Source organism: Gavia stellata, chromosome 4, assembly GCF_030936135.1.
Source record: "Gavia stellata isolate bGavSte3 chromosome 4, bGavSte3.hap2, whole genome shotgun sequence".
Classification (NCBI taxonomy): Eukaryota; Metazoa; Chordata; class Aves; order Gaviiformes; family Gaviidae; genus Gavia; species Gavia stellata.
In genome coordinates this window covers 17,583,918-17,609,999 of record NC_082597.1, presented here as the reverse complement: position 1 = coordinate 17,609,999, position 26,082 = coordinate 17,583,918, and the positions used below count along the sequence as shown (strand labels likewise).

The window sequence follows — 26,082 nt, the reverse complement described above, 5'->3', positions numbered from 1 at the left end:
CAGCACCCATCTCTGAAGGGTTCAGAAAATGGCTGTCACCTGCAGGATATGTGGGAAAAGGTGGAAGCAATACGTATGTCATCAGCATCCTGCTATTTTGAGAGCGTTGTCACGAGCTCAGCCGTGCCCTGCTGCCGCCATGGGCAGCAAAGCCAAATTCCACTCGAGGCGAAGGGCAAACACTTATCTGTTTACACAATTTCCAACCCATAGTGAAACGCCGGAATAATTGACAGGGAGCACGTAAGTTTTTAACTGGTGGTGTTACCTCCTCCCATATAGATCTGTCTGTCACCAGCTTTACATTTATCACCAGGTCTGGAAGTGGCCAAGGAATCTGAAAACAGGGGCCAATGTTGTTGGATATTTGCAAGAGGATTCCTCAGCAAATCATATCCCACACCCCCCTGAAAATTCAGACTTGAAAGACGATGCAGCATCCTTACCCCCCTGCAATTACAGGCACCTCGATTGCAGAGGGGGTCAGGTGCAGAACTTCGGAAGCAGCTTAACCTTTAGCAGAAACACTTGGGTAGCTGAGTGTCACAGCTTGCTGCTGGGGTGAGGTATCGCCTTCCCTGACATCTGCTTCTCCCCTTGCAGGAGAGTACTGCGAGGTGAACGCTCGCTCTGGCCGCTGTGCTCCAGGGGTCTGTAAGAACGGAGGAACATGCGTGAACCTGCTCATCGGGGGCTTCAAGTGCGAGTGCCCCCCGGGCGAATATGAGCGGCCATACTGTGAGATGACCACCAGGAGCTTCCCACCACAGTCCTTCATCACCTTCAAGGGGCTGCGGCAGCGCTTCCACTTCACCGTCTCCCTCATGTAAGTCCCGCTGGGGAAGGGCTCTGTGGCTGGTGGCTTCTCCGCTTGAGTTTGGGGGGTGTTTGCTACATATTGTCACCAGCTGAATTATCTACGTGTAGAGGTCACTCTGAGTATTTCTGACAGTGACTCCTGTGAGTGGGGTGCAGTCGTGTTGTTTGAAAGCATTTGGTTTCTGCCCTGCTGAGGGTGCCGCTGAGGTGCTAACTCCTGACCTTCCTCTGCTGCAATGCGGGACAATGGCTTGGAGAGAGGGGACACCAGGGCCTCTCTGGCCACCTCTCAGCAGCCCTCGGCCGGAGAGGTGTGAGGGTGGGTGGTGGGTTTGCCACCTCTTGAGTGTGTCAGGTCTTTTTCTGGTTGTGCCTGTGGCCTCCTGACTTTCAGGTGCAGGCTGCTGGTTCATGCTGCTTGTTTGGGAGCGCTTTTCCCCTCTCCTGTTTCCCAGCCTGTGAGAGGACCTGGTCTCCTCAGGCCATGGCTGAGCACAGGCTGGTCCTCCTCACGTCCTTGCTCTCTGCTGGTTCCCAGCCTTGGGCTTGGGACAACCCCAGCTGTCCCAGCTCCTCACCTCACTCCTCTTGGCTTTCGCACTTGGCTTCTGCTTCTGGTCCCATCCCAGCTGCCAGGCACAACCAGCCTCATCCCCATCCCATCTGCCCCGACGTCTCCATGTTGGACAGTCTTCGTCTGGGCTGGCTGTCACTTTTCCCATGGGGGCACTTAGGGAGGTGAGGGGACTGATGATGGCAGCCGCACTGCGCGGACCAGGGCTCTCCTCCCCCAGCTCACACATCCTGAGGATAAAACCCTCTTCTGGAGAAGACTTCTTGAATCAGGCATAGGGCTTGCCTGCCGTGGAGCCGGGGCTCCAGGTGCGCACATGCCTCTTCTCTGGAGAGGGTGTGGGTTTGCAGCTTTCTCATGGTTTAGCCGGTCAGGATCAACCTTTGGTTCTCCCTCACGGTTGACTGTGTGTAAATAGCACAAAATGTGTTAGCCCTGACCCCACAGGGCAAGGCCGTGTCTTTGTTGATAGGTACAACAACAGCTGCAAAGACAGATGTGTTTGTGCATCTGTCCAGAGAAAGTGTTCAGGGAGGACACCACCAGGCACGCGTCCCATCCAGCACCTAGCAGTTACCTGGTGTTTTACATCTGTCAGGAGCCAGGCAGCTTCTTTCCATTTTATCCTTCATCTGCCTTAAATCCTAAGGTCTGAAATTATATGGAATCTTGACAATTTGCTTAAATCAGAAAGCTCAGGCATGGTTTGCATGCGAATCGAGGCAAGGAAGAGTTGCATCTGTGAAGATCATTTTAGAGCATCAGATCTAAGTATATGGAAAAACTGAGGAGCAAAAGGCTCTGTTGGACTTGTCAGACCTACAGTGAGTGCAAACAAAGGAGCGGTCTGGGCTGGCTGCCAGCATAAATTACCTGCACTACCCTTGGCTTGTCCCCATAGCCACATGGTGTCATTTTTCAGGCTTTCAGGAAGAGGTCTTTGACGTGTAGCATGCTTCAAGTTAAAGTGACTCAAATGCTCTGTGTAGGGGTTATTGAGAAACAGCAAACTACTGTAGCAAGGTAGTGCTTACACCAGGGTTTCTTCACGATCTTTAAAACCAAGATGGCGTATTTAGTCATGAGCTAAACACTGTTCAGTCCACTCAGTGTGATTATAAAATGTCTAGACCATCATGGGGTTCATCCCACACTGTCTGTGATAATGACACATTTAGCTTTTCATACCTGAAGTTCACTTTTATTTACACTTGTTATTTCTTTGGCTTTTATTATCCTTCAATGCAGATGGAAAACATTATATGAGGATAAGCAAGAATTAGCAGTTTGACTAGATGACAATTTGCCATTACATATTTTGTGATTTGGGAGCATTCATAAAATCCCAGTGTGTCCAGCTTCCCGCAGCCCCAAGTGACTCATGACCCATTCCTGGCAAAGAGCAGGATGTTTGTATTGTCCAGTCTTTCTGCTCCCAACATCATATGTCTTCCTTGCTTCCTTCCAACGCTTGCCACTCCTTCACTCCAAGAGACGCTGTCAGTGGAGAGGTTTTCTCGCTATTTATTCAAAATTCTCTGAGAAAGTGTCTTTTGTTTCCTATGTCCTGAGATTAAAAATATCCCTTCTATTAAAAAAAAGTATTTTTTTCCCCTGCTGGTGATAACCAGACAAGTTCAAAAGCAGTGGTGTTTTAACTCTTAGTAGGATGCAAAAGATGCTTTTGACTAGCGGCAAAGAATGGAACTGAGCACACACGGAGTAAAAAAGTACAAAAAATAGCTTAATAATTTATCAGTTTAATAAACAGTAGTTTAATAATTAAAATGGTGGTAGAGAATTGTAACAGCATCAGAAAAACGTATTCAAACACAACTAAGGTTCCTGTTGTTGCTGATCAAACTAAGTCTTTCTGCTCACTAAAGAATCATCACTCATATTATTCTCATTTCTTTTGCTCATGTATATTCTGGATAGATCTGATCAAAAAAGTTTTGAAGAAGCAGTTATCCACTGAAAAATGCAGTTTTGGGAAATGCTTTACAGGAACTGTATTCTTTTGGATGAAATGTTTAATGGTGAAAAGTTAAAAACAGATCAGTGTTTGATAATATTGAAATATTTCAATGGCATTGTCTTAATTGATTTAGTTTGCCTTTTACTTCTATAATATTATTTAATTCATGTTAAGTAAATATAGAAATAAAAATATATTTCAAAACTGATTAAAAGTAATCAAATCAGTAGTATAATATTTTGATGATCTATAACGGATCTTATTTGGAGTTTGTATTTTATTGGAAATGTCAAAATTTTTACTTCTTTTTTTTGAACCAGAATCATAGAATCATTAGGGTTGGAAAAAACCTTTAAGATCATCAAGTCTAACCATAAACCTAACACTGCCAAGTCCACCACTAAACCATGTCCCTAAGTGCCTCATCCACACCTCTTTTAAAAACCTCCAGGGATGGTGACTCAACCACCTCCCTGGGCAGCCTGTTCCAGTGTCTGACAACCCTTTCAGTGAAACAATTCATTCTCCTTCAAAAATATTTTAAAAAGCATGGAATAAAAATTCCCATTTCCATGTAGCTCAAATTCAGGCTCCTGGTTCTGAAAGGTCTCTACTTGGTGTGATCCACAACATATGTATGTCTGACAAACAACTTTTGTTAAAAAATATTCTTTGGCCTTGAAATTTTTTATTTCAAATACCAGACCTTGATGTTCTAAAATACTGCTGCTTTCACATTCTCTGAATGCAGGTTTTGTTGCATCGCATGAGAGTCTTGCTAGTAGATGTGACATGACAGGAACAAGAATCATTTCTTCTGTCTGTGGAAGGTAGTTTTCATTAGTGTTCAGCATTTGATTCATTTGTAGGAAAAGTGGGTTAATTTAAATCAGGCATGTTTCCTGATGTTCAAGATACAAAATCAAACGACTTTGCTATTTGAAAACACAAGAAATTCCCATGGTTTCTCTTTCTCTCTTTATATAATATTAATCTTTGTAAAAATGTTTATGTAAAGTGTAATAAATTTTTTGCATTTCTAAGTAGATGGAAGCTGTGTGTAAATCCCCAAAGATAAAAGGATTCAATTAAAAATTATAAAATACACATAACACACAGAAATTTGCAAAAAAATGTTCTGTGCTGACAAAAAAACCCAGGCTTTTTTAAAAGTGGGGTTCTCTCTTTTTCTGCAGGGAAGGTGTGATACATCCCATACTAGAAGTGCAAGGAAAATAAAACCAAAAAACACCATGGGCACTGATTTAGTGGAATCATTTAAGTGTTTATTTTCCTTCCTCCAATTGACTGACCTGTTGATTGATGAACCCTGATTGTCTACATGGCATTATTAAAGTAACTCTTCTCTTTCTTTCCCCCTTGCCTCCCCATCAGGTCTTTTTAATCAGTTGATGACTCTCCTCGTTCCCTGTAGCATTTAGACAGCAAGCAGGCAGCAAATATTCCCCCTTTGATGTGAAAATGCTTTCTAGCTTTCGGACTGTTTGCAAAGTGTAGTAAGTGCTACTGTTTGGCGAGTGTCAGATACTCACGCTGCATCATGCATCTGCCTAATTTTACCCTTTGTGAGGGTCAGCATCTGCAGCAGGTCGCTGCAGAGTAGATTTCTTCGATTTCCATTTCCAATTGGGAAAGAATAGATTTATCCTGCGGCTGACTCCTCAATTTTATAATTTTCTGTCTGAAGAAAGATTCAAAGGCTTGCTTTTCTGCTAAATACAATGCCGTCTTTCTTCGGGGTGACTTGACCATCAGTCTTTAATTCATAAGCTGTTAAGAAGGAACTAATGCCTCGTGTCTGCATTCTAGGTTTGCAACGAGGGAGAGGAACGCTCTCATCCTCTACAACGGGCGTTTTAACGAGAAGCACGACTTCATTGCCTTGGAGATCATTGAGGAGCAGATCCAGCTCACATTCTCTGCAGGTGAGGTGTCGCTCGAGCCGAGTGTTTCTGCTTGCAGTCAGGAGATAATCTCAACCCGTTTGGAAACACACTTCAATGACTTGCTGCCTCGTTAATTCAGTAACCTGCTGACATTGTACAGTGAACAACTGATGCCAGGCATTGCAAAATACTCCAGATTGTAGCGGTTTGTGGTGGTAACACTCACTGTCATAGGCAGGAGCTTATCAACATATCAGTTATAAAAGCCAGAGTTTATGACTACTATAAAAGATTGGCAATAGCCTGAAAGTCGGCCTCTGAGCCAATGTTTGCTTAAACGAGACTTCATTTTATCACATTGTGATAAACGTCATATGTTTATGCGTTTTTACACTACAGCATCAGTGAAACTAGGTGCATAGATGTTACCTGAAAAATGCACGCAAGCTAAAGGAAAAGCTAGCAGACGAGTGAAAACTACCTGCCATTCGTTAGGCATTGGTGAGGAGCAATGCTGTCACTGGAATCCACTGCTGCACAGTAGAAGCACATCCCCTTGGAAGAAGCTGTAACCCACATGGAATTTTGGAGAACTAAGCTGCCTGCTCATTGCTACGGTGGCCTAGGAGACAAGAAACGGAGGCTTTGACATTTGCTTGCTTTCTGTGCTAGGACAAAGCCGGTGTCTTTTGGTGCTTGTGGGACCAGAGAGAGGGGAAGGCAAGTGAAGCTCGGGGTGGCACGTATCCCTGCCACTGTGGCCTACTCCCAGAGGAGAGGTTTCCTCCAGAAAATCAGCCCTGACAGTGGCAAAGCTCTTCCTGATGAACCCTGACCATTCCAGCCTCAGCAGAAGAGTGTTTCCCAAGCTAAAAAAGCCCAAGTTTCATCCAAAAACTCATGCCCAGCTGTGCTAATTTCCAAGACAGGGATGGCAGGCGAAGCTGTTAGTACACAGCTGTACAGCATGGTTGAAGCATGTTGAAGCCACCAGGATTCCCCCCCTGGACTTCAGCAGGCTTGCTGAGGCTCTTGGTGGACCTCTTGGTGGGCCACTTGCATTCCTGCTTCAGCCCAGGAGCAGGTCTGTGAGTTCAGTGGAAAGGCTTTGGCGGCTTTACTAAATCTCAGCAGGGCTGACAACCTCTAGTTGTCACAGGTTTAGGGGATGTTTTCCATCGGGACAGAAACAAATATCTGGGAAGGGCTGTTGTCGTGTAGGTCAAGTGGGGTTACGTGTAGGTCAAGTGAGATGTTTGTACCTCTGTACTGGACACGTTACTCAGGAAATAATCCTGTTATTTCCCGTTATCCATATTCAGGATAGACCTGTGGGCTCTAGTCAACTCTTACTTTATTTTTGTGAAGAGTGAGACACTGTAAGCAGTAAAGCAATAGAAGCAGAGGCGCAACACACATCAGTGTTGCACACTCATCGCCAGCAATAGTCGCTGCCCTTAGACACCATGGTAAATCCTATGTGACCCCATCGATTTACCAGCAATGCTTAAGTGCATATCTGGGCTCTTGGGTTGAAGATATCCAGTTTCATTTCCCCTTTATTATCTCAAAGTTGTCCAAATTAGATTTTAAGGCAAGCTTTTGAATGGATTAGTGTAATGAAATAACATGCTGCAGTCAGAGATGTGCTTTCTTGTGTAGCTCTGCTCCGCCTGTCTAAACTTGAATCAAATTGCTCAGAAGGCACCCTGAGGATGAATGGAAAAAAAAAAATTCTACTTGCACTTATATGCATTTAAACGTGGAGGAACTCCTTTAAAATACATGAAACTAAATTTAGATTTGCACTACTGCACCTGAGAGCAGGTCTGGTCCTGTATATTACAAATGGTATTTTCTTTGGAAGGAAAATGGTTTATGTTTTATAGTTTTAAGTGGCTTTTAATGAACATTATAAGTTTTGCACATCTGATCTGACTGTTTTACCTGTCGCAACAACTTTTTCACAGAAAGCAAAGCAAAAGTATTGGAGACCGGTGATCTTCCTTTTCCAGAAACTTGCTAGCTGAATAAAAAGCCCAATTTTTACCACAGATTTTTTATCACTAAATGATAAAAAACATCACAGCAAGATGTCAAACATGCTAAGCTGAAATCTGTATTGTTCAAATAACAGAAGTATATAGGATGGGAGTTAAAGGAGAGTAAGGGACACAGGAATACTACTTCACACGGGGAAAAGTATTTGTTGCAAATAGAGAGTAGAAAGTACATTTAAAGCTCAACAATACTGTGAACTTTGTTAGCTTACGGGAGGGAGTTATTTTCCTGTGGTTTATTATGTAGAATTTTCCAACTGTTAAAAAAAAACAAAGAAAGAGGAAAAAAAAAGAAAAGGTCGAAACCTAGCAATCCCTTCTCCGTGCCAGGCCTTTTATGTACTTTCAACACGAATGTTTATTTTGCTGCTGCCTCGGAACAGATATGCCTGGTTACTGAGCTGGTTCTGCTGACTCAGACCTGACTTAAAAGCTTCAGCTTTCCAGTTGCAATGGCAAGGACTTGCTTTCAAATTTAAATACTGAAAGGCCGCCAGTAATTTCATTAATCACTGGTAAAATTTTGCTGGGACCAAGGTTACCGTCCATGGGTTTTATACTAGAGTACTTTGGGATTTCACTTTCTCAGCTCTGATTAGGAGTAGGCTTCCCTTCCCTGACAAAATATACCAGCACGATACTCATCATATTAAAAAAACCTCAAAGTGCTGCTTTTGGCAGAAATGCAGAAAAATTCATGTACATTTTTTCCTCAGTTGACCACTTCAGCAGTAGCTGTGTCTAGCCAATGCATCTGCTACTGCGCTCTGCAGAAGCATAATAAAAAATAACATAATTCACCCGAATGTGCCAGAAGGTATTTTTGTATTTCTGCACCAAAATAATTCCATGAAACTGGGGATATTTACTGTCTCACAGGACAAAAAACCAAATTCCTCCATGATGAAGTAAGATGGCTGCATCCTGTGCCCGATAAGGGTCTCTCTGTGTTTTGGTTTGGTGCAAAGCAGAGTTTGCAGTGATGCTGACTGATTTTTTCCCTTCTGCCTGCTGCTGCAGGGGAGACAACCACTACGGTGGCACCATTCGTTCCCGGAGGGGTCAGCGATGGGCAATGGCACTCAGTCCAGGTGCAATACTACAATAAGGTAAGACTAATTGTGTCTAATAGGTGATAAGCCTATTATTTGTGAAGTAATAAAGGTGTGGGTCATCTAGCTCTGACCTGACGTATGCAGGTGACCCGAATTTTATTGATTTAACCAGGCATATTGCTGCAGCTCTGCACAAATGGTACTGGTCTTACTCACCTTGCCTGGGACAAAAGTTCCACCTGAGGGCTGTTGAGTTTTGTCTCCAGAAGGCAAAATCAGACCTAATACGTCCTTTTCAGAAGTACTACCGGGGGAACCTTCAGGTGCTTGGAACTATTTCAGTTCTTTAAACCCTCAAAAGTGTCAGCGTATCCAAAACAACTGTTTCACTGATGTGGATCTTTTTAAAGAATTGTGCAGTGCCAGAGCCTTCAGTGTAGTAACTACAAACCACTACTGTAGAATTTTGTGAAGCAAAGCAAAGTTCTTCCCTGTAACTGTCTTTTCCTGTGTAAAATGCCCAGTTTAGCTAGCACAGGCTTCTTTGGTTTGGAAAATTTGGTAATTAAATGGTTGACACTTTACAGTAATCAAGGGCTACCTTACTAAATCATTTTTTGTCTGCTGTATAAAATGATGTGCAAGAGAAGTGCAAAATGTGTCATTGCATACAGCCCGTGGCACTCAGAGGTGGGCTCCGGGGTCCCTGTCCCACAGCTGTGCCCTTAGTAGGTGTCAGGAGCAGGTTCACTTGCCTGAACCAAAGGTGGGGGCTTTGTGCAAACCAGCCATTTTGTGATGAACCAAAAAGCGGGCTTTTAGGGTGTACAGTGTCACTGTTTACAGATAGATGTCAGAGCTCTTCTATAATCTGTAACAAAAATTAGAGAATTCATTTAGTTACTGAGAAGCGTTGCTTTTAAGTCTGACATGATAGCATTATGGGGGATCACGTAAGGAAATAGAGGAGCATTGTTGGCTGTTAAAAAAGGAAACAGGATACTGGTGTAGGAAGCTGAATGGAAGATGAAGGATAATATGATCAGCAAGTTCTTTATTTCCCAGTGCTGAATGGAAGATGAGGGATTAATATGATCAGCAAGTTCTTTATTTCCCAGTGCTATATCCTTTCATCACAGTTTCTATGGCAGTTTGAATGGGAAGATAAAAATTTTCTGTGGACTTCTAGATAGGGTCTCCTAGCCTAAGTATATTTTATTGAGGAAATAAACACCTTATTTATTAGTTGTTTTATATAAAAAATAAATTTTTAAAACTTACTTTATAAGTTTTGTACTTAATATACTTAATATACTCTCTACTATCTGGAGCACAGAGAAATAAAAGTGAAACTTGGTGTGTTGCCATGCATGCATCAGTGGGCACTGCGAGGCTCTTCCTCACAAACTGCAACATGCCGTGTTTCCGTAGACTGCATATTTCTCAGTGAATCACTTTAGCAAGAGCAAACGTCACTTTCTGAGGCAGCAGAGGGACACTCCAGCTTTCATGCTCCTCGGTGGACGAGGAGAGGAGGGCACAGCCATGGGGAGAGCCACTGGAGCGGATCGCTGAAGTGCTGCCAAGCAGATAAGGGGCCCAGGCAGCCCCAGGACGCTCTTTAAAAGGCAAAGAGATCTGGCACGAATGTTAAAAATAAACCCCTGCCTCATTTGCAGGGCTTGCTGCTGTTCAAGCAGACTGGTAGGTGAGCTATATTAGCAGCTGGTGTTTTCCTATCATTAACACGTGCGCCCTGTCATCATTTTCTTCTTCTGCCCCAGTTTTTCGAAGGGGAGCAAGCCAGTCTCCGCTGCGCAGGAGGAAGCTCATGGGAGAGAGGGAGAGCGGAGGGGCCATGCCAGGAAACAGCACTGACATCATTGCCTTTGCACTTTCATGATGTAAAAGTGATGAAAAGCAGGGTCACTGTGTGGAAAGCAGTACTTTGCCCTTTGCTGTCCGCATTAGAGACCGAGGTCATCACCTTCCCCTTAGCAGCATTTATTCCAGAGGGGAGCTTACAATATCGAGTAAATGACACAAGTAGGATATGCTAACCTATGTGTATTTAGCATGCTCTCACGACTTCCCAGCACATCTGAGAATTGCATACGTTGCACCAGCTCCCTGGTAGTGAAAGAAGGAGCAGGCGCTGTGGGACAGTGGCAGCTGGAGGCAGCTCTGCAGGTCTGCCCACCGCACCCTGCAGCAGGGTTAAGCCTTCGCCTCAGCTGGTCTTTGTTTGTAAAGCAGTTCCTTGGCTACTTCATGTTTTAACAAAGCTGGAAGAAAAGTTCCTGTGAGGAGGTTGAAAAGACAGAGATAATTTAGGGATTTGGGTTGTGCCAAGATAAATGGGATGCTGTGTCTAAACTTGACTCAGCTAAGACGTGTTTGAGTAACAGAGTACCCAGAACTCATGAGTTTGCTTAAATTATGCACTCATACAATTTTGCAGGAATTGCATCCTTCCGCTCTTTCCAAAATCCTTCTGCACAGGGGCAGGTCCTCGTCCCGTCACTACTTCAGCCCCTTTTCTCCGCTCAGACACCATGCAGCCTCCCCGAGCAGGCAAGCTTCCCTGAGCCTCCCTGCCTCCAGCCCTTGTTTGATCCCCACCTCCAGCCCCTTCTGGACTCTGCTCCCTCCCTCTGCACTCCGGCTTGCTCTGGCATTTGGCAGCAGCACCCCGTCCCTGGTGGCAGGGCCACAGGGGCTGCCTCCGCCAGCATTCCCACAGGACTCCTTGCCCCTTCTTCTGTTCAGCTGCTTGCTCAGGGCGCTTCTGGTCTTTGCTCCTTTTCCAGACATCTCTTCGCAATGCTGTCCATGGGAAAAGCGTAACCCATTGTCCCAGATCCATTTTATTCATTTGTCTGTGTCCCACATTAAAAAACCCTTGAAGAGGTGTTTATACCTGCTTTTTCTTATCCCTCACTCATGTTGAGTTTCATCTCCCTCCATCTGCCTTTTTCTCCATCAGCAGGTTTTCTTTATTTAATAGATAGGATCACTTTTGCCTATCCATTCATCAGTCCCTTCCTGTGTCCCTTCTGTGCTTTTTTTGCACAGCAAAACCCATACAGACATTTCAAAGTTTTCTTATTATTCACACTCCTACAGCTGAGTGCTGCCAGGCTGCTCGTCCTGCTACTGGGGTCATTACAGCTGTGCCTGTCTTCCTACCCACCACTGTGTCCTCGGGCAGTGACAGGCTTCTTTGAGCTGGACCCTTTCCTCCTGCCTTGGAAATGTGAGATACGTTGTGGTGCAGGTTCAAATAAATAGCAATTCAAAGATTTCCTGTTGTGCTCACAGCAAGCGTTTGGGGTCAGGTACTCTCTTAGCTTCATCCTTCTTTCCCAGTTCCTTTTTTTTAAGCTTCTTTAAAGTATCTTTTTAAAAACTAAGTTAGAAACTGTTCGGGTTATTTCCTTATTTCCACGTTTGTACAGTATCTAGTGAGAAAAAAAAAGGGTTTGGTCTTCTTTGGAGCTTTCAGATAATTCTGTAATTCACATAAGGAGTATTAGATTTCATCACAGCTGAGGTTAGTTTTTCATCTTTGGTTTTTGAGGAGAATGACTAACAGGCTTTGATACATAATCTAAATCACTTCAGTCCAAAGCAAATTTTCATAGATGAGTTTTCACAGCTCTGAAAGCTGTTCCTGCAATCCGAGTTGATCGTGGTCAAATCAAGCAAAGGTTGAGTGGGTTTTGGCATCTGCAGCTCTGTGGATGATATTTGGCTGAGCGTCACTGGAATTTGGACTCCAGGAGTGGGTGACTTGGATGTGGTGGGCAACTCTGGTGGGAAACTTCTGCAGCAGCTATTTCCGTAATGCAGCACGCTGTTCTGCGGCATCCTGGTGATGCTGCCACCCTGTGCAAAGTCAGTTTGGTAATAACGATAATGAAATAAGAAGTAAGTGTAAAAGTGACTCCTGTAAATTGTTGTCTGTATTCAGCTCAGAAGTGACGTGCCTGGTAATACTTATCTTTAGTGTTGTTGAAAAACATTGTTTTGTAATTAATTTTGTATCATGAGGGTCCCCTGTGGCTTAGGGACAAACACTCATTGGCAAGAGGTGAGTCCAGAGCCGGCTTTCCCCCACCATCTTTGCAGAGAAGCATCAAACCAGTTCTCTATCAGCTGAAGTATTTGATGCTTTCTTACAAATCCTGGTATGTATAGGCACTGTAAAACGCTGCAGTAATGAAACAGATTGTATCAGAGGAGAAAGGTAAGCAATGTTGTTTCATTTACTGTGTAGTGATGGAAATGGACGCTTCCTCCCCTGATGGGGTTGACACAGTTGGTTTCAGTGGAATTGCCTAAGGGAAGCACATGGATGTTGTACTAAGGCTGTGTTGGCTCTGTATTGAATTTCTGGAAGAGAAAACACCAAGAGGAAAGAATTTGTAGCTATAAGAGAGCAGAAGTGAACTAGGAGTGTTTTATAACCATTCTCTAGTTTCAGTTATATATTAAAAGTCTTGTCAGCTACCCAGTAGCAAGGTATCACCTTACCTGTTAGCAGTGTTACTTGCCATTATAGATGTTTGCTGACATCGGGGGTAAGGCAGGGAGGAAAGCTACTCGCTGACTCTGTTAGCTCAAATATGTTACCTTCTGGGATCCTGATCTCACAGCCATTAAAATCAATGGGAGGTATTAAATTAAAGGTGACCTGCATGTGACCTGCTTTCTCAAGAGGTGTATATATTGATAACAAATTCAGAAGAAATGGGATTCTTTTATTATTTTGGAAGGAAAAGTGGGAGAGGGGGGAAGCTTTCAGCCTGGCAAATAAAACTGATGAAAAATAGCAGAAGCAACCTGCTGCTCGTTCACAGGATAGCTGGTGTAAGGGGCAGCAGCAATGTGAGCTGCCTGCTTTGCCTTGGTAATGTGCTTCCTTTCCACATGATGAGAATGCAGTCAGCCTCTGATGGAATTTGGTCCTTATCCTTTGGCTCTCCTGAGCCTGCCGGCATAAGTGACAGTCAATAGGTTTGGCCATGCTGATATTTGTTTGGAACAGGAGCAAAACCACCAGGATGTTTTATGGTAACAATGCTCAGTATTGATAATACCACATGAACTATCTGGCATTCATTGCACGTACAGCATTGTGTATGATTGTAGGCAGTGCTTGGGACCGGAGATTTTAATAAGCCCAGTAGTGGGTGGTGTTTTTAATTAAGTGAAAACTTCAAGCCACTCTCCCAAACTTCTGATAGAAACACAGTTTTGTTCAGAATTTGAGATATACCATCAAATTTATGTTAATGTTTTACCTGATTCATTGCCTCAGGGTAGAATTCATCATTTGGCATGAGATAAAAATGTTTTTCGTATGGACATGTTCTTTTAATTATAAAGGGCATGTACATGTATATTTATATACTGTGTATCTTATATGTTACTTACACATATATGACATCAAAGTCGCTTAAGGACGTTACTGTTCTGTAGGCAGAAGCTCCTTCTGCATCTGTTTAAGGTAGCACAGGATAATTTTATCTAAATGACAGAGAAAACTCTGAGAAGAGCAGAGAGAAACATGCTATCACTGATGTGCAGTACAGTAATTCTGGGGGATGGGATGAACAAATCCCTGAATGACTCACAGAATGATTCACAAAAGTAACGACTGTAAGCCCGGGCAGTGTGTGTGCGTGGGATCCTCTTCCATGGTCAGGAGGTGTAAAATGATGGGTGCCTCGGAGGGTGTCTCAGCTGTACTGGTCACTTGAGCCTGCAGGCTCCTAGGATGAGATATTCAGGACAAACATTACCCTTTTTCCATAGCTGGGCTAAGGTTTCTTCTCATATTTGATAATCGATAGTAAGCTGCGTTCTTTTACTCCTTCCTTGCGTTTCTTGGTGATTGTTGTTTCAGATGCTTGACTGTCTTAGGAGTAGCCCACCCTTTCACAGCGGTTGCAGTTAGCAGTTACCTGCTGCTTTCCATGCCTGTGCGCTTCCCACCCGGCAGAGCCCAGACCTGCGTTTAGCCTGAAGACAACCGCCAGAGAAAAGAGGCAAATTCTTCAGTTAGAGATAAACTTAAAAGAAATGAGGGCTGCTTAGGGCTGATCTTCAGTGCATTGTGAATTCAAAGCACAGGAGGTGCATTGCTCTAATCAGACTCACATATGCTTTCAAAAATCTCCTGCCTGTGGTAAGTGATGGTTTCTCTTGAGTTAACTGGCCTTCATCTGGGGCAAGCTGGAGCTTGAGTATCGCTGAAGTCTGAGCTAATGCTATAGAGATTTAGCTCTCAGCCCACTTGCACACTAGAATTTGCCAGTACCTTTCCTTTCTGGGGAGGATCTATCCCTCACCCACTGGCTGAAAGCTGTTTCCAGGTGCCAAAACACCCTCTGTTTCAGTGCCAAGACCCGCGCTGTAATTGATTTTCTGTACCTCAGGTGTGTGCTGCAGCTCTCCCCTTGTGCTTGCTCAGCCGGCAGGCCAGTGGGCGGGAGGGCGGCTTTCCTCTTCGCCTGTGGGTTCCTCGGCCGAAGCTGATCCCAAAGGGTTATTTAACCGTGCCTGTACAGCTGTGCTACGGTGCCAGCAGAGCTTACCATTTTGAGTCTGCATCCACAAATCCTCCGTAACATGGAACACAGATTGACCATCCGTGCCAGGAAGTAGTGAACCTCTGGGTGAAACCAACCAGTTCTGTATCTGGAGAGACCTCAGTGAGCCCCGTTTGCTCCCAGTGCAGTCTGAGTGGCAGCTCTCCAGCACTGCTGTGCAGAGATTGTGTGCCCTCCCTGGTTGCTGGGCTCCAGACGGAGCTGGGGGCAGCTGAGGGTCTTGAGGGAGATGTGGAGGTGGGACTGCTGCCATCTCAGGTAGGCTTGGGATGAAGCAGCTTGCAACAGAGGAACAGATCCTGTCTGCACTTGCCTGGGACTTGGGGAGTGAAGTGGAAGGAGGGACAGGGTCAGGGAGGAAAAGACAGAAAGAAAAAAGCAGCCCCAGGTGAGGTCAGGGCTTCATTTGCTGCTGTTTCTGTAGTTAGTCAGGCAATATGTTGGTCAGAAAGAGGAGTGTCGTATGGGAGCTCTGTGAATATAGATGCCTGAAGAGGCATAAATTGAGGGTATACCTACTGGAAGGTAGTATTTGTCAATGCTCTTACTGTTGAAATAAAATGAAAAGCATCTGCAGGTCTATTCCAAACAACCCACCTTCACTCTGTGCACGCTCTCCATCTCCATGTGCAATTTTTGTCATGTCCAAGTGTACTGGTTTTGCCTGCGATAGAGTGAATTTTCTTCATAGTAGCTAGTATGGGGCTATGTTTTGGATTTGTGACCAAAACAGTGCTGATAACACAGGGATGTTTTAGCTAATGCTGAGCAGTGCTTACACAGCGTCAAGGCCTTTTCTGCTCCTCAGGCTGCCCCGCTGGTGAGTAGACTAGGAGTACACAAGACGTCGGGAGGGGACACAGCCAGGACAGCTGACCCCAACTGACCAAAGGGATATCCCATACCATGTGACGTTGTGATCAGCAATAAAAGCTGCGGGGAAGAAGGAGGAAGGGGGGATGTTGGGAGTTACAGCATTTTGTCTTCCCAAGCAACTGTTACACGTGATGGAGCCCTGCTTTCCTGGAGATGGCTGAACACCTGCCTGCCCATGGGAAGGAGTGAATGAGTTCCTTGTTTTGCTTTGCTTGCATATCCAGCTTTTGCTTTACCTATTAAACTGTCTTTATCTCAACGCATGAGTTTTCTCACTTTTACCCTTCTGATTCCCTTCCCCATCCCACTGTGGGGCAGTGAGCGAGCGGCTGTGTGGGGCTTAGTTGCCCACCCAGGTTAAACCACGACACTAAGAAAGAAATAAGGAGTTTACAACAGGCCTGGTGTTTAGCAGCTTCAGGATAAAGACTTTCTGTAATGGACAGGAGCAAAGGCCTTGAGATAAAAAATGCAACATTTACCTGGCAAAGTTGGAGATGTAAAGGAAAGGTTGTTGGGTTTTGGGCTTGTTGGGTTTTTTGGGGGGGCTGGAGTCCCCGATTTCTAAATGAAGCAGAAAAGTCAAGCCAGCTTCTTTGCTTGAAAGGCTTTTCTGCACAGATGCCTTCCAGATCTCTAGTCCAATGGCAGCTTCTGGTCTAGCAAAAGGAAAAGGGTGGGTAAATGTACAGACTTGACAGAAAGCCCGATGAACCCATTGAGCTCCCAAGGGAGACGTGAGCGGGGAAACAGCAGTCTCGCAGGGCAGCTGCAGAGGTGGTGGGAACAGGGATTGCGCAGCGGCAACCAGGGCCCACCAGCAGACGTGGAGGGGGCAGATGCTCACTGCAGCCAGGATGGCACGAATTTACCTTAGACGCGTGATGGGTCTTGCTGGAGCGTGCCTTGCTCATACAGAGCACCTGCTTCAGCTGACCGAGTGGTGAGCATAAGCTCTTGGGTTCAGTCTTGTACAACCCCTCCATTTTCTCATTCTCTTACACGTGTTATGCCTGCAACTCATTGGCAGAATTATCTTTAGGATTATCTTTATAGCAAATCTCTAACATTCATCACTGCCTTTGTTTTAGTAGAGCCTCTGTTTTGATTCTGGGAGCCTGTCGCACAACTGCCTAGCAGTGGCCAGAGGCAGAGCACTTCTGAAGGACTTAAGGATGCGTACACAAAACTTCCCTTTTGAAAACTCAGGTCCACCCCTGTTCTCCCACCCAAGAGCCAGCTGAGACCACATTTCATCCAGCCACCAGTCACTGGGGGGGTGACAGAGCTGTACCCTAAAAGTCAAGACCTGCAGGGCTGCATGCTGTTGTGCTCGTGGGCGCCTGGAAGCTCAGTGGCCACTGGTGTTCCCCTGCCATGGGCAGGCAGGACCTGGCCTTTAATCCAAACCCCTTGCATAAGGACAAGCGGCATGGGCAGTCACAGGCAGTGGGAGTGGCGCTGGTCTGGGTTGGAGAGGTTAATGTAGCACTTTGTTTTGAAAAGCGTGAGTTGACATACAGCAACCTCTGACGGTCTGCTGCGGAGGCGAGCACAGGCCCTGCTGGCTACGGCATATGTGCCCCCACACCGGCTGCCTGTGGAGCTGACAGATAGGTTATCTCGTTTCCTTCTGAAAACACAGACCCTCTCTGATGATGGCAAATTCACCTGTTATGGAAATATAATTATTCTTTATTCAGGGACAATAATTGATCTCGCCCCTTTGCCTTTGGGGAAAGAAAAAAAGGGCACCTATCAACATATCAAAGACACTGATGACACTGGTTACTGCTTTATCTCCTTGTAAAGGGGACTAATTCTCGTTAGGAGTGTCGAGTCCACGGTGCCCTGTCCCCCCAGGACCGACAGGCGAACAGGAACACGGCGCAGCTGCTCAGCGCAGGCTTCCCCATGCCACCCCGCCGCCGCACTGCCCCTCGGGGGAGGCTCCCGTTCCAGCACGAAAGCCTTGTTTGCTCAGCTCTCCCTCTCCCTGCCGAGCCTGCCAACCCAACAAGGCTGCCAGTGCCCCGGGTGATTTATGAGGCAGGCACATGCCTGCAGCTGAATAGGGATTGCCAGCTCCTTGGAGAAAAGCCACATAGCTGCCACCAGCTAGGCATAACTTTTAGTCATTGGACCCAAGGTGAAAGACTTTGCCCTGAAAGTATCCAGGACACCATCCCGTGCCGTTTACTTCTTAATCTGAATGGTCAGGAAAAGTGGTTGCCAATTAAATTCTTGGGTAGGTATTAGGTATTTCACCCTGCGCCGGGGAGCACCTCTCACACCAGGGCATGGTTGCCCCTGCTGAGTGCTGCGTTTTGTAACTCGGTTGGAAAAGCCAGACCCCAACAGAAGTCAAATCACTGCAAATGCAATCAGTAATAAAGGCTGGGTATGACTTATGCAAATGTCTATCGCTCGTGACATCTGAGCAGACATAATTGTGATCTGAGGGAGAATTTCTGAAGTTAATCCTCGCGGTGGCTTCCAGACTAATTTGTTAAGGGATTGAGGGAGATTTTCTAAATAAACAATGCAGTTGTTGAAGATTATGATAATACCACTGTTGATCAAATATAGGCCTGCCACAGCTTGGATTTTGCTGGCTCAGAGTGACTTGCTGTGTTTACAGCATCCGTGATCAAAACAGGCCCACTCTAGCATTGCTTGGTGCTGTCTGGTAAAGAAAAATGCAGAACATTAATTGCAATGTTAAGCAAATATTGGGGGGGGGGGGGGGGAGTACTGTAAATACTGAAAATGTCGTTCAGTTAAGAACAACGTACTTCCCTGGGCATATTTTTCCCGGAAGAAATACAATTTTGCAGATCTGCATTTCCAAACCTAAATTCATAATATCTCTAAGAAATGCCAATATAGCTTTTAAAGGCTCTCTCAAGCATGCAAGGCAGAAAGCGTGTTAAAATTTAGTGCTTCCTCATAAAACAAATCATGTATTCTTACTTAAGGTTTAGCCATATTTCTAATTTTATCATTTTCTTATCACCCATCTCATTGTGAATATTTAATATTTAATAGCGAAAGGTACTGTAGGGTTGTAGAGGTCAGTGGTGGCACAGTGAAGAGGAGGCAGTGGACACTGCTAATTTCCAGCAGAGCGCTGACGCTGCCCTTCACCAGATCATTAATTTGTGCTGGATGCCTCTCCTTCTACGGCATTTTCATGGGATCAAAAGTTCTGCTTAAGCACGGGAAAGTTTGCAGGCCACCAAAAACACAGGGAGTGAGACTGCAGTCAAGTCTTTAGCTCTAGCTTTGAGAAGGCCTTATCTGTGGTTACCTATATAAGTGGAAGGCCTCTTCTTCACAGAGAAAACTGCTGGGGTTTCTTCAGTTATACAAGGAAGAAAAGCAATTCAAATGAAAAAGGTACTTTCTTTGCTAGTCACAACCAGAATTTTTACCAGCATCCTGAGGGACATGCATGTTTAATTTACTTTCCAACTCAAGAGGTCAAGGAGCTTTTACTGGTTTAGCAATATTGGTAGCCAGATGCAGGTTGTGGTACTTTTTCACAATTTTCATACAAGAACAGAAGTTACTGCATCAGCAGATTATTATGCTTTTAGGTGGGCAGGCTTGTATACTTACGAAGCATGATGGTAGGTAGTGCTGGAGGCACATGTACAATACGAGGGTACAAGGAATTCATAGCTATGCATCTGTATTATTTGCCTCTACTGTGTATTTTGGTTCTAGTGGGCATGGTCATTTAAAATAACTACAGCAATTAAAATTACAAGCATCTAAAGGAAGGGAAAGAAATCAGATTTTCCATTGCTGAATGCATGCCAGGGCTTTACATTTAAAGTTCAAAATGTTGTTCTAGTCAAACACATAAAATATGTTCTTCATGTCTGGATGCAAAACATGTCATTTCCTACATGCTCAGAACTCAATTTTTAAAATGCCATGAGAAAAGGTAATCTCTGCAAAAATTGTTCAGTTTATGAGTCATTTCCTGGCATTCTGGCTGAAGATTGAGAGACTCCCATCCTTGCTGAGGCCAAATTCATTCTCTTCTACCCAAATCCAGAGGATCATCAATGAAAGTCCTAGCACAGGTAAGACCATAGGTTTGATATATAGAAACTGAAGCTTGACATATTCTGATTAGAAATAATATACAATATAGTTAATAGTGAAGGTATATAATCTGTGTGATAATCTGCCCAGAGTTCTGATGGTCTTGCTGTCCTTTGAAATCTTTAAATCAAGTTAGTATTTCCCTTTCTAAAGGAAAGTTTTAGCTCAGGTGCAAGCCATATTATTGAGGCAGGTCTCACGGGGTGATGTTCTGTGGTTGTATAAGGCAAAAGGCTGATTAGATGATAGCATGAGCGTCTTCTATCCATAAAATGTGGCAGGATCCTGTGAAAACCCATCTCGAGCTCCAGCCTGCAGAATTGCAGGTGAGAAGCCGAGATCCAGGACAGGAGAAGTGTTGCTGCACGTTTGCCCTGTTCTTACACTCTTCCACGGCATCTACCGCTCCCTCAGCGGGACTTTGGTCTGGCCTGTGGCAACCATTTACATTCCTGACATCTCCTGAAAAGTGTTGAAGGGCTGCCTGGCTAATATTTACTTTTGCTTGGTCCTGCTCGGATGTGGTTGTGGAGCCCTTGCATGTCATGGTGGGTATAACGGGGGCAGCTGATCCGCCCTTGGAAAACAGGCACACAGGAGCCTGGACTTTAAAAGCCCTTCCCTGCAATTCCACCAATATTTATTCATGCGGATTTCAATTAGTAGTAATTGTTTTTGTTGATTTTTGGGTTTTTTTTCTGGTAGAGGGTAAGTGCAAAGTGATTGATATCTGGGAAAGGAAATCAGGATTTGGCGGTGGAGCGACATTCCATTGTCTTGACATGAAATAACAAATAACTCGCCTCTAAATCTGTGTCTCGGGAAATGAAAGTGTAAAGCAGTGAAAGTCATTTGGAGGTCATTGAGAGGCAAAGTGTGTCCTGCTCCCCAGCCCAGAGTTGCTCAGCTTTGCAGGCACTGGGGAAGAGGAGGGCAAGTGCATACCCAGTGCCTGGCTCTGTCTCTCCCCCGCCTGCTTTTGGAAGTGCTGTTCTTGCAGAGTTTGCAAACACCACCAGAAAACACTCGTGGCAGTGATTTTATATGCAAATGCAAACAGTAACTTCTCAGTCCCCAGGGTTTTCGCTCTGCGAGTGACAGTAGGGACCATGTCGTGTCAAAACCAACCCAAGCCCCCGCTCTTCTGGAAGCCTTATCCTCGGCAAGGCTGCTCAGTGCTCACTCCTCTCGCTCCTCCTGGGTTTTAAAAGGCTTGACTTGTCTGCCCAGTTACAGCACTGCCACTTCTAAGTCTGTGCCCACCCCACACCTGAGCTGGGTCTCCCCATGGTGCGGGGCTCTTAGGGGAGCTCTTAGATCACCCTGGGGAACCTGGCACCCAGCGGTGCTCCTTGAACCCAGGTTTGCTCAAGCCAGCTAACACCTCCGCGCTGCGAAACTCCTCAGAGGTTTAATGGCACCTCCCAAAATGGTGATTTTTAGCTCCTCTGGAAGACTAAGGAGGTGCGAGGGACCTCCATGAGAGCTGGCAGAGTCTGAATGGCTGTTGGCTCACCATGAGGCCCTGAGGACGGTGCTTGAAGGCTGTGCTGTGCAACACAGCTTGGCAGGGCTTCTGCAAAGCCAGCAGAGTCATTGAAATGGCACCTCAGGAATTTGGTGTGAGTGCTTTGAAGTGCACTGTTATCTCCATTTAATCACACAGTAAATCTACAGTAGCTCGCTGATTTGCAGTAACTTTTCAGGTATTTTGCATCTGTCTGTGGAGTGAAGGGAAGCAGCGCTTTACAATTACCTGGCCACACAGGGGTCTGTGTGTACCAGGAGACCCTCGCGAAGATCCAGCCATGGCAGGGGTAGCCCATAGAGCATTGGGGGATTCCTGAATCTCATAGGCCCAGTTGTGTCCCCATCACCCACACTGAGGAGCAAGGTGTCACCAGGGATGGGTCCAAGGAGGAGTTAGTTGCTGTGAGTAAGTGTCACATTATGCTGTTTCTAGGTATTTCTTGGACTCTGACAGCAATGCATCCTGGATGCAAAATCAAGTTGTAAAACTACAAGATTTATATAAAGCTGAAAATATTTGAGAGTGGTACTTTGGCAGGTAGATAGGCACAAATGGCGAAGGGAGAAGGGTTTGCTGAACTGGGAGAGGAGAGCATGTGAAGGAGAACAAGGATGCTCTTCCAGCATCCTTCACGTACTCTCCTCTCCCCATTCTCCAAGGATGCTGGAAGAGCATGGTGGAAGGGTTGGTGGAAGGGAGGGAGGCAGCAAAATAGGGAGAGAAAGGGTTCAGAGGGCAGGAGAGGGCAGGGAGAATGCGCGCCAGCCACAGAGGCAGATCAGAGGGGAGAAGAAGGCTGCAGAGGGTGGATGAGGGGACCCGCAGCAGCAGAGCACCATGGTGAGTGGTGTCTCCCCCGCGGAAAGCTGGATGTTGTCTTGAGGAGTGGGCATGGTCTCTCAGCAGCCGAAACAGGTCCTTCTTGCTGTGTCACTGATTTAGCATCAAAGAGGAGAAGCATCTGGGAATACAAATTTGAGAATAAAATTTCCATTTGCAGGCAGGGAAAACTCAATCTTCCCATCAGCACTACAGCAGCCTTTGCCAACATTTGTCAAATCCAAGAATATACCCTTTGCAGGAGCTAGATGATACTTGTGAAGATACTGGTCGTGCTCTGTGGAGGGAAAGCACACATCTGGATGCCGTGTGTGTGTAACCATGGCTTTTCACAGCCTCACCATGCCAGTGCCGCATGGTGGGACAGGAGGGCTGCTCCCTGTCTCTGCCCTACCAGCGAAAGAGCAGCAGCAATTCGGGCAGCACCGTTCACGCGTGCCAGGTCTCATAGCTGTGCCAAAAGCCTCCTTCTTTGAATATCAAAGTTTAGCCTCTGGATGTGGCCGTCAAAGAGATAACAAATCAGGCTAGTAAAACTTGCTTGACTTTGTGGGCCAGCCTGGATCCTGAGATCAACGTTTCAGGGAGTTTGTCTAGGAAAAGAAACTGGTCTGGTGGCTTTTCAGGATTTGCATTTTTGACTCACCGATGGGAAGTTTTTTGGTTTTCCTTTTCACTGTCACAAGCTCTCATGTTTCTTTACAGACTCGAGCCAAGTTTGTATAAAGAAATGCCATTAAAATGTTCAGGGAATAAAGGGGATGCATACATCAAAGGAGTAAGGGGTTTATGTGAAGTGATTTGTCCTGCCTTTCCCTGGTGACTAATCAGGATGTGTAAAAGATTCTCAGTCTTCACACTGCCTCATTTTAAAGGTGCTGTGGAAAGCTGTAGGGGGAAACTTTAAAAAGCGGAGATTAACATTAATGGTTTCTCTTAATCTGGCCTAATTTGGAATTTCCCGATTGATCAGAATGGTCTGCAAATCCATGCCACAGCACTAAGCTTCTCCGGTATTTCCTAGTCTTTCCCCCTGGGATTGCAAGCATGGTGCTTTCTGTGTTTGTTTTTTCCTGTTTATTTATTTATTTTCCTTGCGGGGGGCTGGGCTCCGGCCGCTTGCCCAGGGAGACCGCCGCCACGGGCCCTTAATGAGCTTTTTGACCACTGAAGCAGCGCAGCATCGCCTGGGAATCGGAGGCGGGGGTTTCTCCCTTCCCCATGTTAGACAGCGGGGCAGAGGCCGGCAGGTTAACGAAGGAGCTGGGGCGGCTGGCGTTCTGCCTAATGAGCACCAGGGAGCTGGCGAGGGAGACCCCGGCAGTGGCCGGAGCCCCAGCAGCAGCCTCCAGCAGGACTCCATGCCAGTTGCTCCATTTTTTCTCATTATTACTGTAGCTGGAAGCGTTGGAAAGCAAAGAGCCCCAAAGGGTATGAACATGAGACGTTTTCCACCCAACACTTTTGGGGGCAGCGGGGTCTGAACCAGCACATTAACAATGCAGAGGAGTGCTTTTTTTGTATTAAAAATAGCTAGGAAACAGATTCTTTTTAACCTTTAACCACCCTAAACAGTCAGTAAATCATTAGCTACTGATTAACAAAAACAGAAGGGTGACTTATTGTCCGGTAAGCAAACTCTTGGAAGCACTGAAAGGCTGGCACTGACTTCAGGATGGCTTTTCTTTTTACACATTTGCACTTATTAAAAAGACAAACAAGCCAAGCTCTGCATATTAAGCCATGCCACACAAAGCACTTGCTAAAAGACCAACTTTCTAAAATAGATATATTCTTTAATGTGTACAGTGATCTGAGCAAATGCTGTATTTATGATATGCATCATTATATCTGTCCCCCAAGAAAACACATGTCCCCACGCCAAGCATAAAGAGATGGGTTGTGTCTCATTTACAAGGGTTCTCAGTTCGTATTCTCAAAGTCTTGGCCATATTTACAGTCTGCTGCTGAATCGTCTCCTCAGCTCCTTCAAAAGACTCAATGGGGTGGCTAAAGCAGGCGGAAGTCCTCGTGGCCGAGGTTCGGGCTGGAGAACACAGCTTTCACTTTGAGTTCAGGGAATATCCATGAAGTTGGAACACTCTCCCATGGCTGACCAAAAACACTCTCCCTTTTTCCATCTGTGTGAAAAATCAAGTGGCAATTTTTTATCTAAGAATGGAAGTTGGAAAAAGGTGTTTCTGGTGGAGGAAATGCTTGTGGGACCTTTGGAAAAGCCCTATTATCTTGCGGATTAACTAATAAAAGGGTGAGATCCAGGAATCTGAGTGTCATCACTGCTGCTGATTGACTAAACATTTGCACTTTGTAGTGTTACTATTACATGTACAGTATCTAGTCTGGTTTAATTCAAAATAAGTCTACCAAAGATTGGACTATTTGCTTAAACCTCTCTAACAATTTTGCATTGTGGCTTTTGAAAACAGTAGTATTTATAATGTAAAAATGTAACGGTTACATATTTAAGACAAAGCTTGTATTGTCCGTTAATCTGTATGTCTTTTCCATTCACTGTGCATCATTAGACCATCTGTGTCTTTAATAAGTAACTGTGTGGGCTCTCGCAGCTTAAATATTTACTTTAAAATAATAGAGAATCCAAATGAAACTGAGATACATGAGAATATCTGTGTCTGATGTTTTCAGTGGAATGGGAGCAGATTTGTGCAGTAGATTTGCAAACTATAAACAGATGTGTTTTGATGACCTTCTCTCCTCTATCTGGTCTCCATTTATAAAACGCAAGTTCACAGATTAAGCTTCTCAGCATTTTACATGCACCTGGAAGAATCTGCATGTGTTTCTTTCTGTTGAAGTTGTGGGGAGAAGTCCAAACATTTCATTGCTCCATACTTGGGTTTCACAAAAATCAGATTTGGCATCAGTAGTAAAATACCTTTGCAGTGGTGTTCTCTCACTCGGCTGTCAACTGCAACCTGAGAAAGTCACTGCAGGTGGCCAAAGGGAGTTACATGCACCTTTGCAGCTTGAGAAGGTCACTCCTCCAGGTCACCACTGAGGACAGTGGGTGAGTCTCACTGTTAACTCTGCTATGGTCAGACAGTAAACTGCAGTTTTCAAAAGACATCCTGGGAGACTGTCATTCCTGCAATCGCAGTCTGCCTGTGACTCTGTCTGGACAAGGGAGAATGTCATGGGTTAGACACGAGATTTGAGATTGTCCACCCATACATCGGAACCACTAATCTCCTTCATGAAAGCTTGAAGAGGCAAAGTTAAGTTTCATGACATTCTGTCCAATTTTGTGTACTAATTGCCATTATTTGAGGAAAATAAATATGGTTCATTTTGTTTCACAGTTAGAGAGAAGGGTAGGTAGCTTCTGCTCTCACATGTGGGTCCTGAGTCAGGGCTGCTTCTTTCTCTTCTCCAAGTGTCTATGCGATTATATCTAGCAAACATAAGCATCCGTACAACAAACACAACATACTTTAATATGGGGTGCACAGAATGTTTGAAGAATCACTATGTGATGGTGATAATACACTGCGACACTCAGGGCCACTTTTTTTTCAGTCCAGAATGAATCCATTTCATTCATAGTTTGTTTAAGGGAGGCCAAGTTCTTTCTCTGGCACTGTTTGGTACCTCTTCTTGCTACTCACTTTTACAGCATGTGGTCTTTGAAGTTTGAATTCCAACCTCTTTCTGGACGAGCACTAAATAA

At 45.1% G+C, this 26,082-nt stretch overlaps 1 protein-coding gene across 1 annotated transcript in view; it reads left to right on the top strand.

Annotated features, from left to right (window-relative positions):
• CELSR1 (cadherin EGF LAG seven-pass G-type receptor 1) overlaps positions 1–26,082 on the top strand; it is a 168,427-nt gene that overhangs the window by 91,167 nt on the left and 51,178 nt on the right. Inside the window, exons 3-5 of the mRNA XM_059816567.1 lie at positions 604–826; positions 5,202–5,317; positions 8,359–8,447. Of these exons, the coding sequence (XP_059672550.1) occupies positions 604–826; positions 5,202–5,317; positions 8,359–8,447 (428 nt within the window). The remainder of the gene's footprint in view (positions 1–603; positions 827–5,201; positions 5,318–8,358; positions 8,448–26,082) is intronic.